This window comes from Rhineura floridana, chromosome 1, assembly GCF_030035675.1.
Source record: "Rhineura floridana isolate rRhiFlo1 chromosome 1, rRhiFlo1.hap2, whole genome shotgun sequence".
Classification (NCBI taxonomy): domain Eukaryota; kingdom Metazoa; phylum Chordata; class Lepidosauria; order Squamata; family Rhineuridae; genus Rhineura; species Rhineura floridana.
In genome coordinates this window covers 304702298-304725295 of record NC_084480.1, presented here as the reverse complement: position 1 = coordinate 304725295, position 22998 = coordinate 304702298, and the positions used below count along the sequence as shown (strand labels likewise).

General features: G+C 45.5%; 1 protein-coding gene across 5 annotated transcripts; it reads left to right on the top strand.

Annotated features, from left to right (window-relative positions):
* Nucleotides 1-2218: 2218 nt before the first annotated feature.
* LRATD2 (LRAT domain containing 2) lies at nucleotides 2219-15742 on the top strand. 5 transcript variants are annotated; one of them, XM_061606660.1, is made up of 2 exons: nucleotides 2219-2740; nucleotides 7689-15742. In XM_061606660.1, the coding sequence occupies exon 2, from the start codon at nucleotides 7691-7693 to the stop codon at nucleotides 8579-8581; it is 891 nt and encodes a 296-aa protein (XP_061462644.1). In that variant the 5' UTR covers nucleotides 2219-2740; nucleotides 7689-7690; the 3' UTR covers nucleotides 8582-15742. The 5 variants fall into 5 exon arrangements, with proteins under 5 accessions (XP_061462644.1, XP_061462635.1, XP_061462617.1 ...); XM_061606651.1 differs by having other exon boundaries at nucleotides 2219-2893; XM_061606633.1 differs by having other exon boundaries at nucleotides 2220-2740; nucleotides 7686-15742.
* Nucleotides 15743-22998: the final 7256 nt, after the last annotated feature.

Sequence of the window (22998 nt, the reverse complement as noted above, 5' to 3'; positions counted from 1 at the left end):
CTGAATTACTTGGCTGTGCCTCTCATTGGCTCTGGCTCTACCTATTGTCTGGGCTCCCTACTTTCCGTACCTCCAGTCCCAGTGGGCACCAGCCACCTCTGCCTTCAGGTAATCTGGTCTCAAACTGTTAAGGGAGGGGATTGTAAGCTGTTGCTGTTCAGATGATGCTCGACTACAGACCCCATCATCCTGGACCATTGGCTGATGGGAGATGAAAAGGTTTTACATGGTTGTATTCTACTAAGTCCTACTCAGAGCAGACCCACTGACATCAATGAACCTCTGTTAGCCACATCTATTAATTTCAATGGGTCTACTCTAACATTAGCTGTCACCCATTGACTTTTGCTTTATTGGGTTGTATTCAATTTTTACTCAGAGCAGAGCCATTGAAATTAATAGCTATGAGTAACTTAGATCCATTAATTTCAGTGGGACTATTCTCTCCGTGGCGCGGAGTGGTAAGCAGCAGTAACGCGGCCGGAGTTCGATTCCAACGGAAGGAGGAAGTCAAATCTCCGGTAAAAGGGGTCGAGGTCCACTCAGCCTTCCATCCATCCGTGGTCGGTAAAATGAGTACCTGGCATATGCTAGGGGGTAAAGAAAGGCCAGGGAAGGAACTGGCAATCCTAAGAGTCGGAAACAACTCGCACTATAAGTGCGGGGACACCTTTACCTTTTTATTCTGAGTAAAAGTTAGTTGATTAAAGCCCACTGAGTTTGTAATCTTTTGTGTTTTATTGTACACCACTTAGTTTGCTTTGGATTGTGAAGCAGTGTATAAATCTGCAAATAAATACATGCATAATAAATAGATAGCAGATCACATTTCAAGCATGTGATCTACTTCCCTAAGTGGTAGAGACATCAAAAGGTATAAGCCTAAACAAATCCCCAGGATCTGGTTCACCTATGATGTTCCATGCTAACTGCAGAACCACAGTTCCAGTCTTGAGCATGTGCAGAGTGCTTTTCCTTCATTACCAAGCATGGGAAACATGCACATCCCCACTTATTTAGAACTCCAGAGCAAAGCTGCCAAGGCAGATGGCCTGAGCGCTGGCATTTCTTTTTTTTAGAAATTAAGCACTGCCCACACACCACTCCGCAGCAGAGAATATAATCCATATATATATATATATATATATATATGTATTTGAAACATTTATAGCTTATGCAGAAGTTCTGAAGCTGTGGTCCATGAGCTCCATTTGGGTGGTCCACAGAAAGGTTACAGAACAGTCAAGAATATGTTGGCCCCGTAAAAAAAATTCTGATGATAGAAAAGCAGGCTGTTTTGAGCAGGGTCAGATTACTGAACAGGGCAACAAGGCCCTCCTGGCCTAGGGCCCATCATTTTCATAATAAGGCACTGGTGCAGTCTACTGACCCCTCGCCACCCCCAATTTTCCAGTTAAAGGAGTCCTTCTTAGCCTGGCCTAAGGCCTGTGATTTTCATAATACAGCACTGGCTTAGGCGATGATACAGTCACTGAAGGAAAAACTATGTTTATTAAGGGATCTGCAGAAGACCCACCCCCAGCAATTTTTCAGCAGTCCATGCATACAAAGTTTGTGAACTGTTTGCTTAAGAAATCTGCCTCCCACGCCCCTTCAAAACCTTATGCTAGTCACAGAGAACAGAGATCAGGCTACTTGTCCACCAAGCTAACGTCTACTCCAAGTAGCAGCTGGTCTCCATGTTTCCCCATCCTCTGGTACCACCTGCATGAAACGCATGTGCTCTACCACTGAGCTACAGCCTGCTCACAGCTTCTAGCGTTTCAAAAACACATCATGTGCCTTTAAAAAACGGCTTGATGTTTACTAGTCGCGCACTTTCCACGGTACAGAGATAAACATCATGGCCTGCTACCGTTTGAGCATCAATCTGATGTTTTACTGGGGTGGGTGGGGAAACGGCTATCAGGATTGCCACCTGGTGCGGAAATATCCCAGCCTAGGCTGCTCTCTGTGCTTTTTAACAGCAGCGTATTTTACAAACCAGGAGCAGGTGAGGCTTTTAAGGGGACCTGGAGAGAAATCCGCCCACCGCTCAAGTTCCCGTTAAAGGCACAGGAGCACCAGCTGACTTTTTTTGTAAAGTTGGCCACCTCACTACCAGCTTACTTGCAGATTCTGACTGCATTTGTTTCGGGGATTTTTTTTAAGGTACCTCCGTACAGAACACACACACACACACACACACACAAACGGTTGCTTTAACTCCTCCTCCTCTCCCCCCTCCTTCTCCTCCCTTTCCGCCCCCAAACGAAAGCTCCCTCCACTGGCTGCGATCGGCGCTGCTGTGGTCTGAGCAGGGCGCACGGTGGAGGAAGAGCCTGCAAAAACGCGGGACTTGAGCGTGTGCGTTTTGGGAACAAAAAAACCGAAGCAGCCGAGAACTCGCTCCTCTCCGAAGGGAGAGCTGCTTCTTTAAATGCCGAGGGTTGCGCTCTCGCCGGGGGATCCACAGCCGGCTCGAGAGCCTGGCTCGCCATCGCCACCCCTTACAAGCTCCCGCTTGTTGCTCAGGCCGGCTGGGGAGGCGGACGCCCGGCGCGGAGCCGAAGAGCGTGGCACGGCAACCATGAGCCACCTGCGGCCGGGCTCGGGAGCAGCGAAAGCGGCCACTTTTGTTTCTTTCCGTTCCCGCAATTAGAACCAAAAAAGAAAAAAAAATCGCTTTCAGGGACAGGCGGATTAACTGGCTGCCGGAGAGACTCGCAGCCGTCGCTTGGTAAGTTTCCAGCGCCGTCGCCTCCACGGTCGGCCACTCAGGACCTGAAAGGAGGAGGAGCGGGGGAAGGTATGTGGAGTGGATCAGGTGACGGTAGCCAGGCACACCTGGGCTGATCTCCGGCTTGTTTGTTCAAAGAAGGCAGCTGCCGAGGTGAGTGGCTCTTTTTCCCGCGCCGTCGCTGGGCATCTGAGTACCCCCCCCCCGCGCGCCCTCCCCTTTATAAACTTTGTTCGCGAGGAAGAATCTGAGGCGGAGTGCGAGGAAACAGGAATCGCAGCTCGGATGGAAAATCTCGTAAGAGGAAACTCTGCGAATAAATAAAAAAGCCAGTATGGGGCTGGGTGGGGTCTTTAAAAAGAACGCCCCCACCCCACCCCACCCAAGGTACGAACCTGTTAGGCAAAGTTAGCTGATTCGTGGACATTTTAAGGGCTAGGTGATCCTTTCTGGGGTTTCCCATTCAGTTTGGGAAAAGGAGCTTTAACTACTCTGCAAGTGCTCCTCTCCCATTTTTTTTTTAAATGGGGAGGAAGTTGTCTTTGCTTCTAAGAATATTTCCCAGTTGTGATTCTGACTATATTTACTTCCAACGAAGCCCTGCTTAAACTGAACTTTACTCCATTGATAAGAGTGCATAGGATCGCCTTAGTGGCCTTAGGCAAGCAGCTGTTTCAACCTCCATCTCTCATGTGCCATATGGAGAGAATAATGGCCTACCTTACAGGGTTGCTGGATGAACTGATGATGCACGTCTCTGCTAGGCAGACATGCGCAAAATGCAAGATATTAATTCTGGCATTTAGTTGTCGTTGCCACCACTGTCGATGTTTTCACGTGCTGCTTAGCCACTTTTCAAAAGCATAGGAAGCAGTATTAGGCCATTGGTTCATCTACGGCATTATTGCTCACAATGACTGGTGGTGGCTGTCCAGGGTTTCAGGAAGGGGACACTCCCAGGGAAGGGATGTTCCCAGTCTGTCTTGAAGATGCCAGGGGTTGAAGCAGAAACCTTTCTGCATGCGAAGCGGATGCTTTGCTATTGAGCTATGACCCTTCCTCTGTCTGGTCACTCCTAGAAGTGGGATTCTGGAACACACCAACCCTCAGCCTGATCATAAGAACATAAGAAGAGCCTGCTGGATCAGGCCAGTGGCCCATCTAGTCCAGCATCCTGTTCTCACAGTGGCCAACCAGGTGCCTGGGGGAAGCCCGCAAGCAGGACCCGAGTGCAAGAACACTCTCCCCTCCTGAGGCTTCCGGCAACTGGTGTTCAGAAATATACTGCCTCTGACTAGGATGGCAGAGCACAGCCATCATGGCTAGTAGCCATTGATAGCCATTGAATCCAGTAGGATTCGTCTAATGCTCTTACAAGAAAGGGCAGAAGTGATGGATGGGGTGACTTTGGCGCTTCACAGAATCCCTTTTCATCAAGCATATTTCTTGGATATCACCAGCTCCACTTGGCCTTTTCACAGGAAACAGTAGATGGAATGCTGCAGACATCTCTCTTGTGATCCGTGTGCAGCAGGATCCTAAGTACATTTACTCAAAACTAAGGTCTGTTTCATGTAGTGGGACTTGCTCCCAAGTAAGTGTGCTCAGGGCTGCACTCTTAAGCTCATCCTGTCTTGGCTCTGGCTGTCTGGAGAGCTGGCTGTCTCTAGCCTAGCCTTACTGTGCTCTGTGCTCTCCTGGATTTGTGAGCTCTTGCCAGAGGATAGTATTGATGCTCACCAAAAGGCTGGAAGCTACAACCAGCTCTACTTCTTCAGAGCCACCACATGGTAAGGAGCCACCAGAGAGAAAGACTACTTTGTGATCGCACTGCTGGTTTTGTAATGCAGTGGAACATTTTGCTTTGTTACATCTGCTCTAGAGGCCTTTTCCTGGAACATGTGCCTGCTATAGGAGAAAAGCCTTGCTGGTTTGGCTATGTTGTGGAATGAGATCTGGTGTGTTGTTGTGGGTTTTGCTTTGAATCCCATCTTTTTTTTAAAAAAATTGCTCACTTATCATTTGCAACCCTTATTTTTGTTCTTCCCCTTCTTCTGATGTTTCTCCCCTCCCCACTTAAATGTAGATTATCTGTTAGATCTTTGGGGAGGGGAGCCTGTCACATTGTTTTTGTTACTCCATAGCAGAAGCTCTTAATCTTGTTGGGATCATAGAGCCCTTGCAAATCCCATGAAAGCTATGGATCACCATAAATAAATACAATTTATCTTATTGCATTGGGGAATTATTTTTTTTGCGCCTGGTTCACGGACCCCCTGAAGCCCATCCATGGACCCCCGAGCGGTCCACAGTCCACAGGCTGAAAACCCCTGCTCTATAGGGATGGGTATCCTGTGGCTTTCCAGATGTTCCTGACCTCCATCTCCCATCATTGTTGACCACTGGCCATCCTGGCTGGGAGTCAAGTAACATCTAGAGTTACTTGGAGTTGGACTCAACTTGGAGTCGAGTAACATCTGGAGGGCCACAGGTTCCCCATCCTTCCTACAGAGCAACATGCATGCTGATATTACCCCGGTAACAATAATGAAGTTAAAGTAAGTCTCCTCCCAGTGCTCTTCCTGCCCTAAGGGAGAAAATGGATTTCTGGGTGGGCAGGGAGGATGATCCTGGCAGTTGCTCTAATCAAGTTCAGGTGCCCTTTTGCCAAAGTAGAAAAGTGGCAAAGTGGTACTCTCCAGGCTCTAACCCAGCCTTTCCCAACCAGTGTGCCTCCAGATGTTGTTGGACCACAATTCCCATCTTTCCTGATGGTTGGCAATGCTGGCTGAGGCTGATGGGACTTGTGGTCCAACAACATCTGGAGGCACACTGGTTGGGAAAGGCTGCTCTAACCTATTGTCTAGTCCAGGTGTAGGGAACCTTTGGCCTGCCAAATGTTGCTGAGCCACTGACCACGCTTGTTCTTGTTACACTTGTATACCGCCCCATAGCCGAAGCTCTCTGGGCGGTTTACAACATAAAAATCGCTGTACGTTCACATTTGGTACAAAGGAAAAGCAACACATCACATTTTAAATAAACACAACTGACCAATAAATCTCAAGCAATAAACATAACATGAAAACAGAATAAAATCAAAAACAAAACAAAAAGAATATAACCATTATAAAATATATCTAAAACTGTTCTTTCATATCCCAGTGTGCTTCTCCCCACCTGACCACCATCTTCTATAACCAGTAGCGTTATGAACATTTCTTCCATTGCCGTCTTCTCCAACACAACCCCAAAACAATGCTAAGTGCACAGTTAGCATCGCACTTTGCGCAACACCTGGGCACTGCCTCAGGCAGCCCTTCCCTTTCATATACCTGGAGCAGAAGACAAAAAAGAAGGCAGAGTAGGTGAACGGCAACAGCTGCAGCAGCACACGGAGTCCTTCCAAGCACACAGGCTTGTTGGGGCTGATGGGAACTCAGCAGCACCTGGAGGGCCAAGGCTTTCCCATGCTGGTGTCCAGTACTTCCTGTTCCTGCTGTAGTAACCCTCTATTTGTCTGCTTTCCTCCTATATACCAGGTGGGAAAGACTCTTTTTATCTTGGCTTTCTTCAGCTTTCCCAGCATCTCCCCACCCCCAGGCGATACTTGTCTTAGTGTGTTTCCTGCTGTGGACTGAAACTGTCAGCTGAACCCTCTTCCTCCAACCCCCAAAAAACTGTGGTTTGCAAACTGATTTGCATCTTGAGTCCCTCTTGGCTCCTCACTGAGTTCTTTTGCACTGTGCCCCCTCTTCTGTGTATTATTGGAATTGAGGACTGAAGTTGATGAGACATTGAAATGCCAATAGCATCAGCTGTGTGTGTGTGTGTGGAGGGGTGATAATTATGGGGATTGCAGCAAGCCAATATGGGGGGAGGAAGTAATGCTTTTTCTCTCATGCTGAGGAAAATCCCTCTTCTAAAATTAGTATTTGCTAAGATAGGGGAATCCCCTGCCAGTGCCCCACTGCACAGCTGATGTTTGTTGCATTTGTTTTTTTTAAATGCACGTTTTCAGTGCAAATGCACATTTGACATCCTGTGTAGTTTGACCCTGGAATATATCTTTGCTCGACAACTCTGTTTTGTGCCAAACCAAATATATTCTTTCCTCTGTCACTTGTTTGTTTTTCACTCCACAATCCCCACCCCCCAAAAAAACCCCTCTCTTTAGACTGGCCTGGGCATTCTTGGGAGTGTTTTTTTATCCTGTTCTGCAAATGCATTTCCAGATTCGGGGAGGGGGGAGGGGAGGTGGATCTAGTCATTTACACACCATAGCACAGTGGTATAGCACATGCCTGGCATATATAAGATCCCCAGTTCAGTCGTTAGCATTTTTAGTTGAAGAATCCTGGGTAGCAGAGCTGGGGCCCTGCGGAGCAGGCTGCTGTTCAGGATAGAGTGTACTGGCTTAGATGGGTCAAAATGGTCTGGCGTAGTATAGGGTAGCACATCCTTATTATGTTGGGTGTGAGGGTTGTAGCTGGCTCAGCAGGGTAGGGAGGGGAAACCTCTTGTGGAGAAAAGGATTGACATGCACACACCCCGAAGATCATCCCCCCCAAGGCTGCAGCCTCCAGTGACTTTTTTATTAAGAGGGGGAACGTTGGAGCAACTTTGTGCAATGCGTGATTTGGTCCTTAATACTGACTTGCTTAAAGGCCCTTCAGTCCCTTACTCGCTCTGGGACGTGTATGTGAACTGTTGCTTGCCTCTGGCCTTGCTCCCAACTGGCCTTTGGCCCCTGGAAGGTTGCCCGGAAGGGAAGGCAGTCCCGCAGGCTAATATGTGATCCCCCCTTCTGCTAGAGCAGTTGCTGTATTAAGAGAAAAGGCCATGGAGCTCCTCTGTTCTGTAACTTCCACTCTTGGATGATCTTTCTGATGTTTGCTTCTTGCTGTCTGCACCTGCACTAATGCCTCCCTTGGTTTTACTTCAGCAGGCATGGGGAATCAAGTGGAGAAGCTGACCCACTTAAACTACAAGGAGGTTCCCACGACTGACCCAACAGGCATGGACAGAGATGAGGGACCCCGGATTGGGGTCTCCTACATATTTTCCAACGATGATGATGATGTGGAGCCACAGCAGGACTCGGTAGTGTCAGGTCTAGGTGGGGAGCAGCCTGTATCGCAGCCATATGACCCCCGCCTTCATGAAGTGGAATGTTCCGTCTATTACCGTGATGAGTGCATTTATCAGAAAAGCTTTTCCGGGGATACTGTGTTACCCGATGAGGTGGGTGGAGGGGACCACCTAGCCACCTACACCCCAGAAAACCTGTTGAACAGGTGCAAAGCTGGCGATCTGGTGGAGTTTGTGTGCCAGGCCCAATACCCCCACTGGGTGGTCTATGTTGGGGATTTCCAAGTGGTGCATCTACACAGATTGGAAGTAGTGAACAGCTTTCTGACAGACGCCAGCCAGGGCAGGAGGGGACGCATCGCCAACCAGTTGTACCATTACAAAGCGCTGAGTCCGGCCACGGTGGTGCGGAACGCCTTGGATCAAGTCGGTTGCAAGGACCAGGACCTCAGCTGGAGGAACTCTGAGTGTTTTGCGGCTTGGTGCCGTTATGGGAAGCGCGAGTTCAAAATTGGCGGGGAGCTGCGCATAGGCAAGCAGCCATACCGCTTGCAGATCCACCTGGGAGACAAACGCAGCCACACGCTGGAGTTTCAGAGCCTGGAGGATCTCATTATGGAGAAGAGAAGGAACGATCAGATAGGGAGAACGGCTGTCATTCAAGAGCTATCCAGCCATCTGCAGGCGGCAGACGCAGAAGAAGATGAGACTGATAACAAAGGTCCAGGTGCCCGGACAGCTGCTGAGTAGCAGCGCTTGCACAACTGGGCTGAGCCTGGGCTGAACGGGGATTAAAACTGAAGGTGGTGAAATTGAGCTGTTACAAGCCCCTTTGGGCTGCTTCAGTGCGGCTTCACTCCAATCACAAGGGAAGGGGGGGGGAAGAAAGCTGATTAAGTGTCAGTGCTTGAGCACTTAACTCCTTCAGTGCTTGGCAAAAGCAGCTGCTTTATTTCGCTGAGGGTTAAAACTCAGGGAGATCTTTCTTAACTCTCTGTTCTTGTGTTACTGTCCCTTCCCCGAGTTGTCTTCCTCCTGCTGAGCTTTCTGCAGCTTTACGTTGGATGAGATCCAGCAGCTTTCAGCTGCATGATTTAAATTGACTAGCTGGGAAGTTCCCCTGTGCTGGTTTTGTTCCCCTTTACTTCCTAGTTTGCACTGGCATTTCTGGAATCTATTTCCTTCGGTTTTTCTGGCCTAGCTCCCCGCCCTTGCCACCTTTGCCACCCCTGCCCCCATCCCTCCAAGGACTGAATGGCTAAATCACTGTTAACTCTGTGTAATTGGGTTGGCCCGTTTGTGCTGGCTGTTTAATCATGCGAAGCCAACTTGGGAAGGTATGAGATGGAGGTGCCTGCATCCTCTCTGTGGCTTCTCTGAAAGTATAGGATAGGGATGGAGGCCCTGTGGCCTTCCAGGTGGTGTTGGATTCCACCTGCTGTCGTTCCAGCCCATTGGCTATGCTGGCTGGGGCTGATGGGAGTTGGAAGCCAACTACATCTGGAGGGCTGCAGGTTGCTCCATCTCTGCTATAGGAGGACTGTTAAACTTAATTTTTGGATTTCTGCTGAGAGACTTAAAAGGTCTTGGCCAAAGAAGGTGGCAAGCTATATAAGTCAGAACAGGCTGCAGGTTCCTGTTCAGCAGGGCTAGCCAGAGGTTGTTGCAGCCATCTTTCAGGTGCTGCAGAAATGATTAACGTGGTGTATCCCTTGCTTGCTGTTGAGCCATAGCCACCAATTTCAATGTATCCCCCAGGCCAGTCTGTGAATTGTTCATGCTAGAGTACTTTAGTGGCAGTGGGGGAAGAATTAAATCCACTTGGCCCCATTGATTGCAGACTTCATATCCAAATACTGTTTGGGTAAATCTGTATTATTGCAAAATGTGAATTCTGCTACACTTAATTGCCTTCTTTTCCCAAGAAACACTAGGAACTGATAGCCCTCCCTCCCTCCCTTTCTGTTTTAGGTCTTAAGTAGAGCCAACATTTCTGAGGATGCTTGACTGTCAACATGGATTGTAGAGCAGACATACCCTGATTTAACCTGAGGATCAGGTTGTTAGTGATCTGGAAGAAATCTCTTCTCTCCTTCAGTTTGTATTGTAATTTGGTTTATTAATGGGATTGTTGGTTTGGGGATCCCAAGAAAGCTACTTTTCAAAGCCCCCTATCCCTTTGCAGACTGTGGAAAAGCTCTCCCTTTTTGAGTAGCAGATTGGTAATAAGGACTAGGATTACCTCTTGTCTGAAGCTATTGTGCGTTTTCAAATTGGGGAAATTCTGTCTTCACCCATTACAAGTTGATGTCTCTGCAAGCCTTTTAAGTTCTCTTGCTGTGCTGCTCCTCGTTGAATGAGGAAAGAGAGGGAGCCAGTGGAGGCTGGTGGCTCCATTGTCAGTGAATCCGCTCCAGGTTTTAGTCGGAACCTTCAAGGAGCTCTCCAAGGGGCACCTTGGACAGTTCTTTGAAAGCTTGGACTAAAATCCGGAGCGGATTCACTGCCCCACTGACATCAGAGCCACCAGCCTCCACTGGAGGGAGCAATTATTCTCCTTTTGGTGATGGAACTGATTCTTAAAAGCCTCAGTGGATCATAGCTGTAGAATGAGATGGATGCAAGTCTTCCTCTGTAGTGTCTACTCCTTGCCAGTACAGGACTGCAATTGGGTAGGCCCTGCTTGGGTGAAAGCCCCTTTCGTTGCAGTGGAGTTGACCTCAGAGTCATACTTGACAGATCGTTTTCTGCCTGAGAGTTGCATCCCGTTTTCTAGCATCCAGTGAACAGAAACACAGTTTGGTTCTGTTCAAACGGGCTGTTAACCTTTCTCATTCATTGAACAACAACAGAAAATGTTGCTTATTTCATGGATGAGCCTCAGGTTTGATTTAAGTAGCAGAAATTAGTAACTGGAAGCAAATGTGTTCAGTGTAATTAAGCAGCATATCATATCTGGCCTATATTTCCCCTTTTCTATTGCCTGCACTTATTTACTTCACTACTTGATGCAGGAAACTGCTCTCTTTCCCTCTCTGCATTGTGAGATTACAGGTGTGCATGCCGACCACAGACTCCATCCCCTGCGTAACTGGAATGAGGGGGCTGCAGTCCTCACAAAACCTGCTCTGAGGTATATGGAGCTTGGCTGGTCTGGTCCGGAATAAGCAACATACAGATTGTGGCTAGTTTGCAAGGCTAAGATGTTTCAAATATGCTTCCATGGTTATGAATCTGAATGTACGGAAATGATAGCACATGGGAAGTGGTTGGTTGTTAGCTTTTCCTCTCTCCTTTCAGTCTGTTCTTGCATATGCTCTCTTGTAGTAATAATTAGGCAGGCCCACAAGCCAGTTAAGCCAAGGATTGATCTTAAACCAACATAGCCTGTGATCCTAAAGGGCATTTGAAACTGTAATCCTGAAGCTGTTCTTTTGAAGTATTCAAATCGGAAGCTAGCGGTGCACTTTAGAATGGACCAATCTGGACATTGAGCAGAAAAGAGTGATAGAGGCATTCCAAGGCCATACTGCTTTAGATTGCTGATGTAGGCATCGCATGATTAAATGGTTCTGCGCATCCTTAGGTTAGAAAAATGTGTGCCAGGGAGAATTATAATATGGACATTTCTGTCTCCACTAATTCCTTTAACAGAGTCTTATGCATTGATGCCCTCAGACATGTGATTTCCCCACCACCTGTAGCTTGAAGCAATGCAACCAAGAAAAGAAAGTTACTACTTGGTTCTGCTGAATGTATAACTCTCCATAAACCTGCAGTGCTTGTCTGATTGTTGCAGTTTAAGTAAAGCCAGGCTTGGCTTCAGAAATGTTGGTTTAACTGGTTGTGGGCTGCTGCATCGCCGTTTCCTTTTGGGCAGGGGGGAAAACAGTAATGCAGAAAGGGAGTTCTAGCCATCACTGTTTGTTAGTTCACCCACTTGCTTCTGAGCTTTTCATTTTGAGGTGAATGGATGTACATAAGAATATCTCAAGGAGCCATGTGTCAGAAAACATGGGCCGTCCTGTGAGTATACCTTCTGAGCTGTGCGCTCCAGCTAATGTGACCATTAAGCAGAAATGCAGAGTGCATGAGAGCTGAAGGTGTCTTTGAGGAGCAGAACGACTCTTTGCATGTTGGCTCCACCAATGCTATTGAGGCACACGGTTGTCTCATTGCATCTGCCCGCACTGGTAAAATCCTGCTTCCAATGGTGCAGTCCCATTGCTGTATGTGAGGCTGTGGGCTTGATCTGTTGCTGTACGTTGGAATTTGCACCTGAGCATTTCTACTTCCTTAATGCCCCATATATAATGGGAGCTTGTTGCGAGTAGCTCTTGCTTGCTATGATTGTGCTCAAATGGAATGAAGAACCAGAAATCAGTGGGTGTTCCTCCTCCTCTTGTAGACTGAAAGGTTTTAAGGATGCCGTAAAACAGGATTACCACTTGGAACTGAGCTTGATGTTGGGGCGGCAAATGCTTATCTGGGAACCTATACGTAGTTTTGCAAGGGTGAAATCTGTGTCGGTGGTGGTTTACATGGGTGAAGCAGTGGTTGGGAATGGATGTGTGGCCCTATACATTTAAAAGCACTGTCCTGCCACTATTAGACAGCCGTGGCTTCCCCCAAAGGAATCCTGGATGCACTAGTTTGTTAAGGGTACTGAGAGGAGAGAGCTACAGTTCCCAGAGTGGTTTAATAGTCAATCCCTCTTCCCAGGAAACTCTGGGAATTGTAGCTCTGTGAGGGGAATAGGGATCTCCTAAAATCTCTTAGCAGCCTTGACAGGCTACAGTTCCCAGGATTCTTTGGGGGGCGCCAGCACTGTCTTAAAGTAGTATAATAATGCTTTTAAATGTATGGTGCAGATGGAGCCTGTATGTGTATGCAGCGGTGTTATACTCTCCTTCCCTGCCCTTGATTCATAGATGTGTGTTGTGCAGTGTCACCTGTGGAAAAGCAGTGGGGAGGAGTTGGCAGGAGAAAAGCAGCAGGTGGAGGAAGAATCCAGCACCCTCCTGCTCACCACCCCCTGGCACTCCTTTCCCCTGCATAGCTTTCCAGTGAAGAAATGGTGGCCTGGATTCCCAATCGCACGCTTGCCATGGAACCTCTAGCTCTGCCTTCAGTATGAGGTGTCTGCAAAGTTCTGCAGAGGGGAGGGTTTTGGCAGATGGCAACTTCTTCCACCACTGCAGTGCCATATACTGGGAGGAAGCTGCACCTGCTGCAATTCTCCTTTTTTGAACTGCTGTTAAAGCCTCTGCTTCCTGTTAAATCCAACAATGGTATTCTAGCTCCAGAGTCAATATATTAATGATCCCAGTCCTCAGTTTTTGTAGAGAACAAAATCTATTTCACTATGTAACAAGTGGATGCAAAATGATATTTTCTTACACAAGTATTTTTTGACAGAGAGTCTATCCTGAGAATATTTGCATTTTTTGAAAGTTGTTGTATAATTTAAAAAAATGTCCTCCAAATCAATTTTTATTTTTGGTCATTGGTGATCTAAAAGTATTTTCTAGGTCATAAAAAGAAACTATAGATGTCAAACATTGTGAATCTATGTATCTACAAGGTACTAAAAATGTAAATTTACTGTGAAAAATATTTTTCCCTGTGCGTCTGAAATATTGGCAATGGGTTTTTTTTGAGGGAGGATTTCTTTTCTCATCCATTTTTGTAAACCATGATCTGCTTTATTTTATAAAATACTTACTCATTGTGGAACAGCTGCTCAGGTTTAAACAAAACTCGTTTGTTAACCGATACGTTGGAATGTTCATGATTTTCTCTCAACAAATGCTTAATGCTCATGTAACTGGTTACATGGAAAGATCAGAGGAAGCTCTGGTAACTTTATTTCCCCTTGCGCCCCTTGTAGAGTAGGTAATTCTGGATGGAGCTGTAGTAACCACCTCCCCTCAACATTCAGTGCAGGAGGTAACTACACCACCCTCTCTCCATCCCACTCCCTGCTCCAGCATTCTGTACTCACTACACATAAGGGTAAAGCCTTGCTTTACTAATAAGGGTAGGTCTGTACAACTCGAGACGCAGCAAAGCTCAGCACAATCCATTAGGTCCTCAATAAACCATTTCATTTTTTATTTCCTTGCAGCAAAAATTAGGGTTGAACAGGGGCCATTGCAGATGTTTGCAAAGTAGTGGGACTTTATTCAGGGTTAGGATGCCTGCATCAGCTTTTGAGGGTCCCTGCTGGGGTGCTATGCAGCAGATGGGGCTATTAACTAGAAATCTGCTCCCTTAATTGAAAACGTGCTGATCTTTTAATTATTTTTTGCTCTCCTCCTTGTGGGATCTGTTTCCAGTGCACTAAGAAGGCTGTTAGTATTGCATGAGCTCAAGCTGTGGGAGTGGTATTCACTGCTAGTCCTCCTCAGAGTAGAACCACTGAAGTTAATGTTAGATTCCTTAATTTTAATGAGTCTACTCGGACTTGGTTGTATACAACCCATAGTGTATGCATGGATTGGGCCAAGAGGCTAAATGCCCACTGCCTATGTTTCAATCTATTTGTAGAGTTGGCAGTGTTAAAGGGGATAGCATGATAGTCCTGTACTTTGGTGTCCAATCTTTGGCCTTGATCTTTTGACTCTTTGATCAGTCTGTCCCCAAACTGGGGACATGGACAGCTGTGTGGGCATATCTGCGTTGCAAGAAGTTCTTATACTTGCATAATTGGCGTGGCTTCCCACAAAGAGTCCTGGAGGATTTAATTTGGCAAAGGTGCTGAGATTTCTCTTGCTGGAGCTCAGTCGCTGCCTCCATAGAAGAATGATTATTGGGTTTCCTTGAGGGAATGGAGTTAAGCTCATTTATGTCTGTGGTGCAGATTTGCCTTCTTGATTCTTTGACTTGGAGGTGATGATTCAGACATACTACGAAGTCACAGCCTGTCCACATGTGGAAAGCTTACACATCTGTAAAATTGCCATCATGGTCCTCTAGGATGGGAAACCTGTGGCCCTTCAGACGTTTTTGGATGTGGTCAGAAATAATGGGGGCTGTAGGTCAATGTCTGGAGGGCCACAGTTTTCCCCTCTCGGTTCTAGAGCATGGTGGCCAAGGACTGAAGTTTTAATCTAGAAGTCCCTGGTTTGAATCTCATTCCAGCCATGTGTGGCATTAGACTAGGAAGGCCAGGTTCAGATCACCATTCAGCCATAAGTGACTAGTCCAAGCCTAACCTACAAGCATATTGGGGATGGAAGAGGTGGGAGTCATTGAAGGAAAGGTGGAATATCAATGTAATAAGTAATAAACTCACAAAGTGGTGTTAGGAAAGCTGCTTGCACCCTGATTCTGCCTCCCCCAAACCCTGAAATATAGGGATGATAGTACTGATCTGCCTTATAGGCTTATTTGTAAGGTTTACAATATAAGGTCCACAAAGTGTATTGAATCCCTATACAAATCCTGAATATTGTGACGTGCAAACTTTCCACCTGCTGGGAGATTTTAATACACGGGAGATGTGGACTTTTAAAAATGTATCATGTTGTGGTCTTAAATGGGGTTTCCCGGTGGTCTTCCACCCAAGAGGTTGCTCAGGGCTACATCAATCCTGTTCACTGAACCCAGCTGTATATGTGTTTTAAATGAACTCTCCTTCCCCTGCTGCTTATAACAGCATTTTAAAATAAATATTCAGCTTGTGGAAATCCTACATAACCATAGCCAAAGGTGACTTATCTCTTTTGGCAGCAGCTACAGTAAAAAATGACTCTCCTCATTGATTGTTGCAGTGGTTTAAGCTCCCATAGAACACATAAGGCCCCAAAGTCCTTAACTTTGGGATGTCCCATTAATGTCTATGAGAGTTTTCTGGAGTAAGCAGCTCAAATGTGTGGGGCCTTAACTCCTGATTTGTCAATGTGACATTTCTAGCCCATGTTTCCTCAAATCATTTGGCTTTGACTATTGCTAATGGGATGACTCACTAGTGGCGTGAGAACATATATTTGCATGAAGTCTAGGCAAACCTAGGGTTTCATTTCTAGTGCCTTAATAAAAGGTCACATTTAAAAAAAATAGTTTTGAGTCTGTAGCTTCAAAAATACTGTCTGTCTTGACTTGCTGGGAGTGGTGAGCAGGCCACTGGAAATGGGAGAGGCCTTGAGGCACCCTTGTTTTGAAACAGGTCATGCTTTCCATTTGATTCAAGGCTTGCGCACTTCTGACACATCACAAGAGGGGAAAATCTGCTTTTCTGAGTAGATGGGCAGATGGGAAAGCCAGTTCACCAGCCTACAAGCTCACCAGACTGGGGTGTGTGTGTCATATTGAAGTCTTAGACATTGGTGTGCCCCCTGCATGCATATGTGCCTGATGAATATTATCCTCCCTTCTCTACTTTCAAGGGGAAGGATTAGGGTGAGGTAGGTACATAGTACTTAGCTAGCTACCTTTTATGTGCAACGAGGCACATACATGCTTAGGAAGCTGAACATAAAGCTGCCTTAAATCTGGCAGGCCATTGGTCAATCTAGCTCAGTGTTTGCACCGAGGTAGTCAGTCCTGTGCCCTCCAGATGTTGGACTACAAGTCCCATCAGCCCCAGCCAGCATGGCTAATGGTGAGCAAAGATGGGAGTTGTAATTCAGCAACATTGGAAGGGCCACAGGTTCTCTCCCCCCCCCCCGGTATTACACAAACAAGGAAGGTGTAGTGGAGGTGCTGAGTACAGCAAGAGATTTTGTTGCTTGGGTATGATGACCTGAACCTGGGTAATTGGTACCACAGTGACTCGGTAAGCAAAACTAGCATTTCTCAACCTCGTGTGACCCTTTTGCCTCTGACAGGAGGACTAAAATAAATATTTCAATATTGGTGGGGGTGGGGCATGCAGTTGCACTTTTTTACAGGTTACTTAAGGAAACCAGTGAGTGCATAGAATGTTTTGTATTGACAAATCACAATCTTAGGGGAAAAAGCATTCTGTTTTAATCTGAAGTCTCCAAGTTATAATACAGATAGTGGGCTTCAACTGAGGAGTGTTATGGATATTGCACTTCACCTGTGAAATGTCAGGAATATAAGAAGCTCTCTTATCCTGGCTCAGGTCATTAGCCTTTCTAGTATTGACTACACTGACTAGCAGCCGCTCTCCAGGATTTTAGGCACAGCTCTCCCAGACCTACCTGGAGATGCTTGAGATTGAACCTGGGGCTGTCTGTCTGCAAAGCACACGCTCTTCTTCTGAGCGACTATTCCCATTACCACCACCATTTAATAGACTTCATGCAAGAGTTTTCCCTGGGGTGATGGAGGGTTGCTTGTCAGTTGCTTTGACACCTGTGCTCTTGGACAGTTAACTGTTAACAATTCCTGATAGCAAGAGTCATGTAGAAACATATTTCTGAAAGCAAAATATGAATATCTTAACAAGACAGTGTAGTGTTGAGTAAATTCAGGTAATTAGACTATGTTCTATATATAGCCAGCGGTCCTTTCCTCCTCAGTTCCTCCTCCATCATTCATTAGTTGATGTCCCATCCACCAGTTTCCTGAATCAAAGTAACTAGATAATCCGTGAATGGGTATGATTTTTAAAATCCACATTTGTAGCCTTGTGAATGAAAATCAGGATGATCTCTAACTTCAGCCTGATCTTTGACTTCAGCCTAGGTATTTCTAACTATTGCAAGATTTATTTTATTCTTTAATATGACAAGTTGCCACATTTTTCTCCACAAATGTAATAGCAGTAGTTCTGTTTTCTCCATGAGCTGTGTAATGCTGAAAGCTGGTGTTTCCCAAACTTTTAATCATGGGGCACAGGGGTTTGTTTTTTCCCCTTGGATTAAAATTGTACTTCATTTTTGCAAAAAAACCACGTTTTCTTATTCAAGTCTTAGAACACCAGGTAGGCCCCCTTCTGTGGAATATTTCATATTGCCTTCCAGCATCCCCCTTTCTTCTTTGCCCATTTAAGCAGGGCTCAAGCCTGGGACTGGTGCTTTCCATGCAATGGAGATGCCTCTGAGATTCTCCTGTGTTCCCTGGGCTACATTAGGGAATATCAGGGTGTCCTTCCTCTCTCTTGGAATGACGATGCTGCCTAAATATTGGCAAAGAGATGGGGGGCTAGCACTGCATAGCAACCTCCTTGATCCAAGAGGAATATAGTGGTGGATGTATCCAGCTTGCTTTTTTCCTAAGGCATCCCACTTTCACCCATCTAGTGGCACACAGTGCTCCCCAGACATACAGTTTGGGAACCATGACTCTGATCACTACTGCCTTTCATCGCTGAATGTTTCTAAAAACTGTTTGCTCAAACATCAGTTCTTTCCATGGAAAAGTGAAGATTCCTAATTGTATCACTTCCTTCAAAATGAAGGGTATTGCCTAGATATTAAGAGGAAATAAAATATTTATAATATCTTTTATATGCTCTCCTTCTGAGGTTTTTCTTTCTCCCATTCCTTACCCTTTCTTATCTAAAACTCTGGAATTAGAGCGATTTGTCGTCTTGGATGTTGTGCAGAACGGTTGGTGGATTAGAGGGACTATTGCAGTTCATCCAAAGGAACATAAGAAGCCTTATACCGAGTCAGACCATCAATTCATCTTGCTCAGTACTGCCTATACCAGATATGGGGAGCCTCCAATGGGCTGGATGTGCCCTCTCTGGCTCTTGGGACTCTCCTTGGGCCATATCTTCTCACTGGCCTGTTCTATATCCTCCTTCAATTCTTTTACGTGGCTGGAATGTAAGATGAGCCTGCTGGACCAGGCTAATGGCCCATCTAGTCTCACAGTGGCCAATGAGATGTGTATGGGAAGCCGCCAAGCAGAACCTGAGTGCAAAAGGATTCTCCCCACTTGTGATTTCCAGCATCTGGTATTCAGAAGCTTACTGCTCTGACCATGGATGGAGGGAGACTTAGCCATCAGAGCTAGTAGCAATTAATAGCCTTAGCCTACATGAACATATGTGGAATATATTTTTGACCTGTGATAACATTTCTTGCTTTCCTGGATTACGAGAGGATGTAGAAAACTCTGCATGGCTAGAATATATTCTGTGGTGCAAAGATAAGTATCCCACCTGCCATTCCACCCACTCTTGTCTCTTGCCTCATTCATCACTGAACGTGGCCCCCTTTATCCTGGGCTGTAAAATGTTGCCCATCCCCTGTTCTACATGGACTCCAAGCAGGTTTCCAGGATTTCACATGAGCGTTCTTCCTCAGTCCTACCTGGAGATGATGAGCATTGACCTAGGACCACTGTATCCAAAGCCTGTGTCCTGCACTGAGATGTGGTCCTTCCAAACACACCCTGAAATCTGATATGAAGAAGGGTAATATAAAACTGGGTTTTAAATAATCAGTTCACAGTGTGCCCCTACTCCATTTTAAAACTTTGTGGGGTTGTCTAATAAGTCCCAATGCAAAGATAATAGCACAGGATCCAGTTGTTGTTATTTCCCACCCTTCCTCCCAAAGGGAGCCCAGGGTGGCAAACAGTGTCAAAACACAAACATATTTAAAACAATTTCTTAAAAACAATTCCAGTCCAGATGCAGACTGGGATAAAGGAATCTACTTGATAGGCTTCTTGAAAGAGAAAGGTCTTCAGTAGGCACTGGAAAAACTACAGAGATGGCACCTGTCTAATATTTAAGGGGAGGAAAGGGAATTCCAAAGAGTAGGTAGCACAACACTAAAGAACTGCTTCCTATACTATGTGGAATGGACCTCCTGATGAGATGGTGTCTGCAGGAGGCCCTCACCTGCAGAGCGCAGTGATCGACTGGGTATATAAGGGCTGAGACAATCAAGTATCCTGGTCCCAAGCTGTATGGGGCTTTATATACCAAAACGAGCACCTTGAATGTAGTAAATGAGGTCAGCGCTGAAAGCAGCCAGGTATTGTTGGATATGAAATAATTTTCCCCAGGATGCAGAGACCACATTCACACCATACATTTAAACCACCATCATTCCACTTCAAATTATCTTCCCCCAAAGAATCCTGGGCAGGGTCATTTGTGAGAAGTACTGAGAGTTGTTAGGAGACCCGTATTCTCTTCACAGAGCTACAAGTGTTAGAGTGGTTTAACAGTCAGTCCCTCTTCCCAGGGAACCCTGGGAATTGTAGTTCCGTGAAGGGAACAGGGGTTGCCTAACAACTCTCAGCACCCTTCACAAAGTACACATCCCAGAATTCTTTGGAGGAAGCCAAGAAACAGTGGAATCAATACGTGGTGTGAATGTGGCCTAAGACTAGCATGGAAGAAGACTCAAAAAGCAATTAAAAAAAATAAGCACAGTTTATATTCTCAAGAAATATAGTACTTTGGGCTGCATCCAGTGAAGTCGTCCCATTAGTGCAAGGGGTATTCTAGGAGTGTCAGTGAGCCAAGCAACTTTTAATGTGTCGTATAACTAGGCCACATCCAAGCCTGCTCCTCATTGCTCTCAAATCTGCTGGTAAAAGCAAGGTAAGCCCAGCGTTGTTGTCTCTTTTGCTTCTCATGTTCTCTGTGGTGGACAGCAAAGGTGGGGGATACAGGAGAGTGGTGCTATTGCTACTTTTTAGCATGATCTGGAAGCTTCCCTTATCTTGTCGTTTGTCCCAACTGCTTCAACTCCAGGAATGTTTAGAGCAGAGGTCCCCAAACTGTAGTCTGTGAGCTCCATTCAGGTGGCCTGTGGCATGTCCAAGTTAAATATGCATATCGATTTTTAATTGTATTTTATTGCCTCTTTTGTTTCTTATATTGTCTTTTATTGCCTTACAATTTGAATTCTGTGGAGTGCAAATTGTAATGCAATAAATTGCTGTCCTGGGCTCCTACTGGGAGAAATCTAATAAATAAATAATAAAATAAATAAAATAAAGGACAATATAAGGAACAAAAGGAGCAATAAAAATATAAAATTATACAGCAACTTGTACAGTTGCTGCAACAGACAGAAAAATCATTAAGTGGTCCGCCAAGACCATCAGCAATTTTCAGGTGGTCTGTGGGAAAATAGTAGGTACGTACCAAGTTGGCAATGGCTGGTCTACTCCATCTGGCAGCAATGCTCTTGGGTAGGGATGGGGAACTCTGGTCCTCCAGAGATGGGTGGACCGCAACTCCCATCATCTCTGCTCATTGGCCATGCTGACAGGGCCTGATGGGAACTGGAGTGCAACAATACCTGAAGGCTAGCCAGACCTGTCCTAGGATTTTGGACAAGTGTGTCTCCTAGCCTTCGAACAAGCTCTGTCACTGAACTACAGCCCTGCCATCATCAAATATAGATACGTACTTGGTATCTGAACTACCATGATGTGTATGCATGAAGTAATCTGGTTTGCTTTTAAGATTTTTTAATTTAGCAGGGGGCTCTTCCCCACTGTTTTCCTGACCTACCAAAAAAATTCTAGGGTTTCTCACCTTTCAACAAAATATCCCTATCAATGCAAGCACTGAAACTAAGAGCAATAAGTCTGGAAGTGTTCAATATATATCCCAGTTCCAAAGAAAGGGGATCCCAGAGAATGCAGTAATTATCGAACTATTGCCTTAATATCCCATGCAAGTAAAGTAATGCTCAAGATTCTACAACAAAGGCTCTTACCATATATGGAGCAAGAAATGCCAGACATCCAAGCTGGATTTAGAAAGGGAAGAGGCACCAGAGATCATATTGCAAACATACATTGGATAATGAAACGGAGCAAGAAATTTCAGAAGAAAATCACCCTGTGCTTTATAGATTACAGCAAAGCCTTTGACTGTGTAGATCATGAAAAACTATGGAATGCTTTAAAAGAAATGGGGGTGGTACAGCATCTGATTGTCCTGATGTGCAACCTATACTCTGGACAAGAGGCTACTGTAAGGACAGAATATGGAGAAACCGATTGGCTCCCAATTGGAAAAGATGTGAGACGGGTGTATTTTATCACCCTATTTGTTTAATCTGTATGCAGAAAATATCATACGGAAAGCGGGATTGGACCAAGATGAAGGAGGTGTGAAAATTGGAGGGAGAAATATCAATAATTTAAGGTATGCAGATGATACCATACTCTTAGCAGAAACCAGTAACGATTTGAAACGAATGCTGATGAAAGTTAAAGAGGACAGCACAAAAGCAGGACTACAGCTGAATGTCAAGAAGACTAAAGTAATGACAACAGAAGATTTATGCAACTTTACAGTTGACAATGAGGACATTGAACTTGTCAAGGATTATCAATACCTCGGCACAGTCATTAAGCAAAATGGAGATAATAGTCAAGAAATCAGAAGAAGGCTAGGACTGGGGAGGGCAGCTATGAGAGAACTAGAAAAGGTCCTCAAATGCAAAGATGTATCAATGAACACCAAAGTCAGGATCATTCAGACCATGGTATTCCCAATCTCTATATATGGATGCGAAAGCTGGACAGTGAAAAAAGCGGATAAGAGAAAAATCAATTCATTTGAAATGTGGGGTTGAGGAGAGCTTTGCTCATACCATGGATTGAGAAAAAGACCAATAATTGGGTGTTAGAACAAATTAAACCAGAACTGTCACTAGAAGCTAAAATGATGAAACTGAGGTTATCATACTTTGGACACATCATGAGTAGACATGATTCACTAGAAAAGACAATAATGCTTGGAAAAACAGAAGGGAGTAGAAAAAGAGGATGGCCAAACGAGATGAATTGATTCCATAAAGGAAGCCACAGACCTGAATTTACAAGATCTGAACAGGGCGGTTCACGACAGATGCTCATGGAGATCACTGATTCATAGGGTCGCCATAAGTCGTAATCGACTTGAAGGCACATAACAACAACAAACCCCTGCTTCTTCCCAAAGGAGCTCAGGAAAGAAAACAACAAGTAATAAAACATTTAAAACATCTTAAAAACAATTCCAGTACAGATGCAGATAAAGGTCTTTACTTAAAAGGCATGTTGGAAGAGGAATGTCTTCAGTAGGTGCCGAAAAGATAACAGAGACGGCACCTGCCTAGTATGTACAGGGAGGAAATTCCAAAGGGGCACAGCTCTAAAGGCCTAATTCCTATACCGTGCAGAACAGACCTCCTGATAATGTGGCATCTGCAGGAGGCGCTCAGCAGCAGAGCGCAGTGATCGATTTAAGTATATAAGGGATGAGAAAATCAGATCTTTCATGT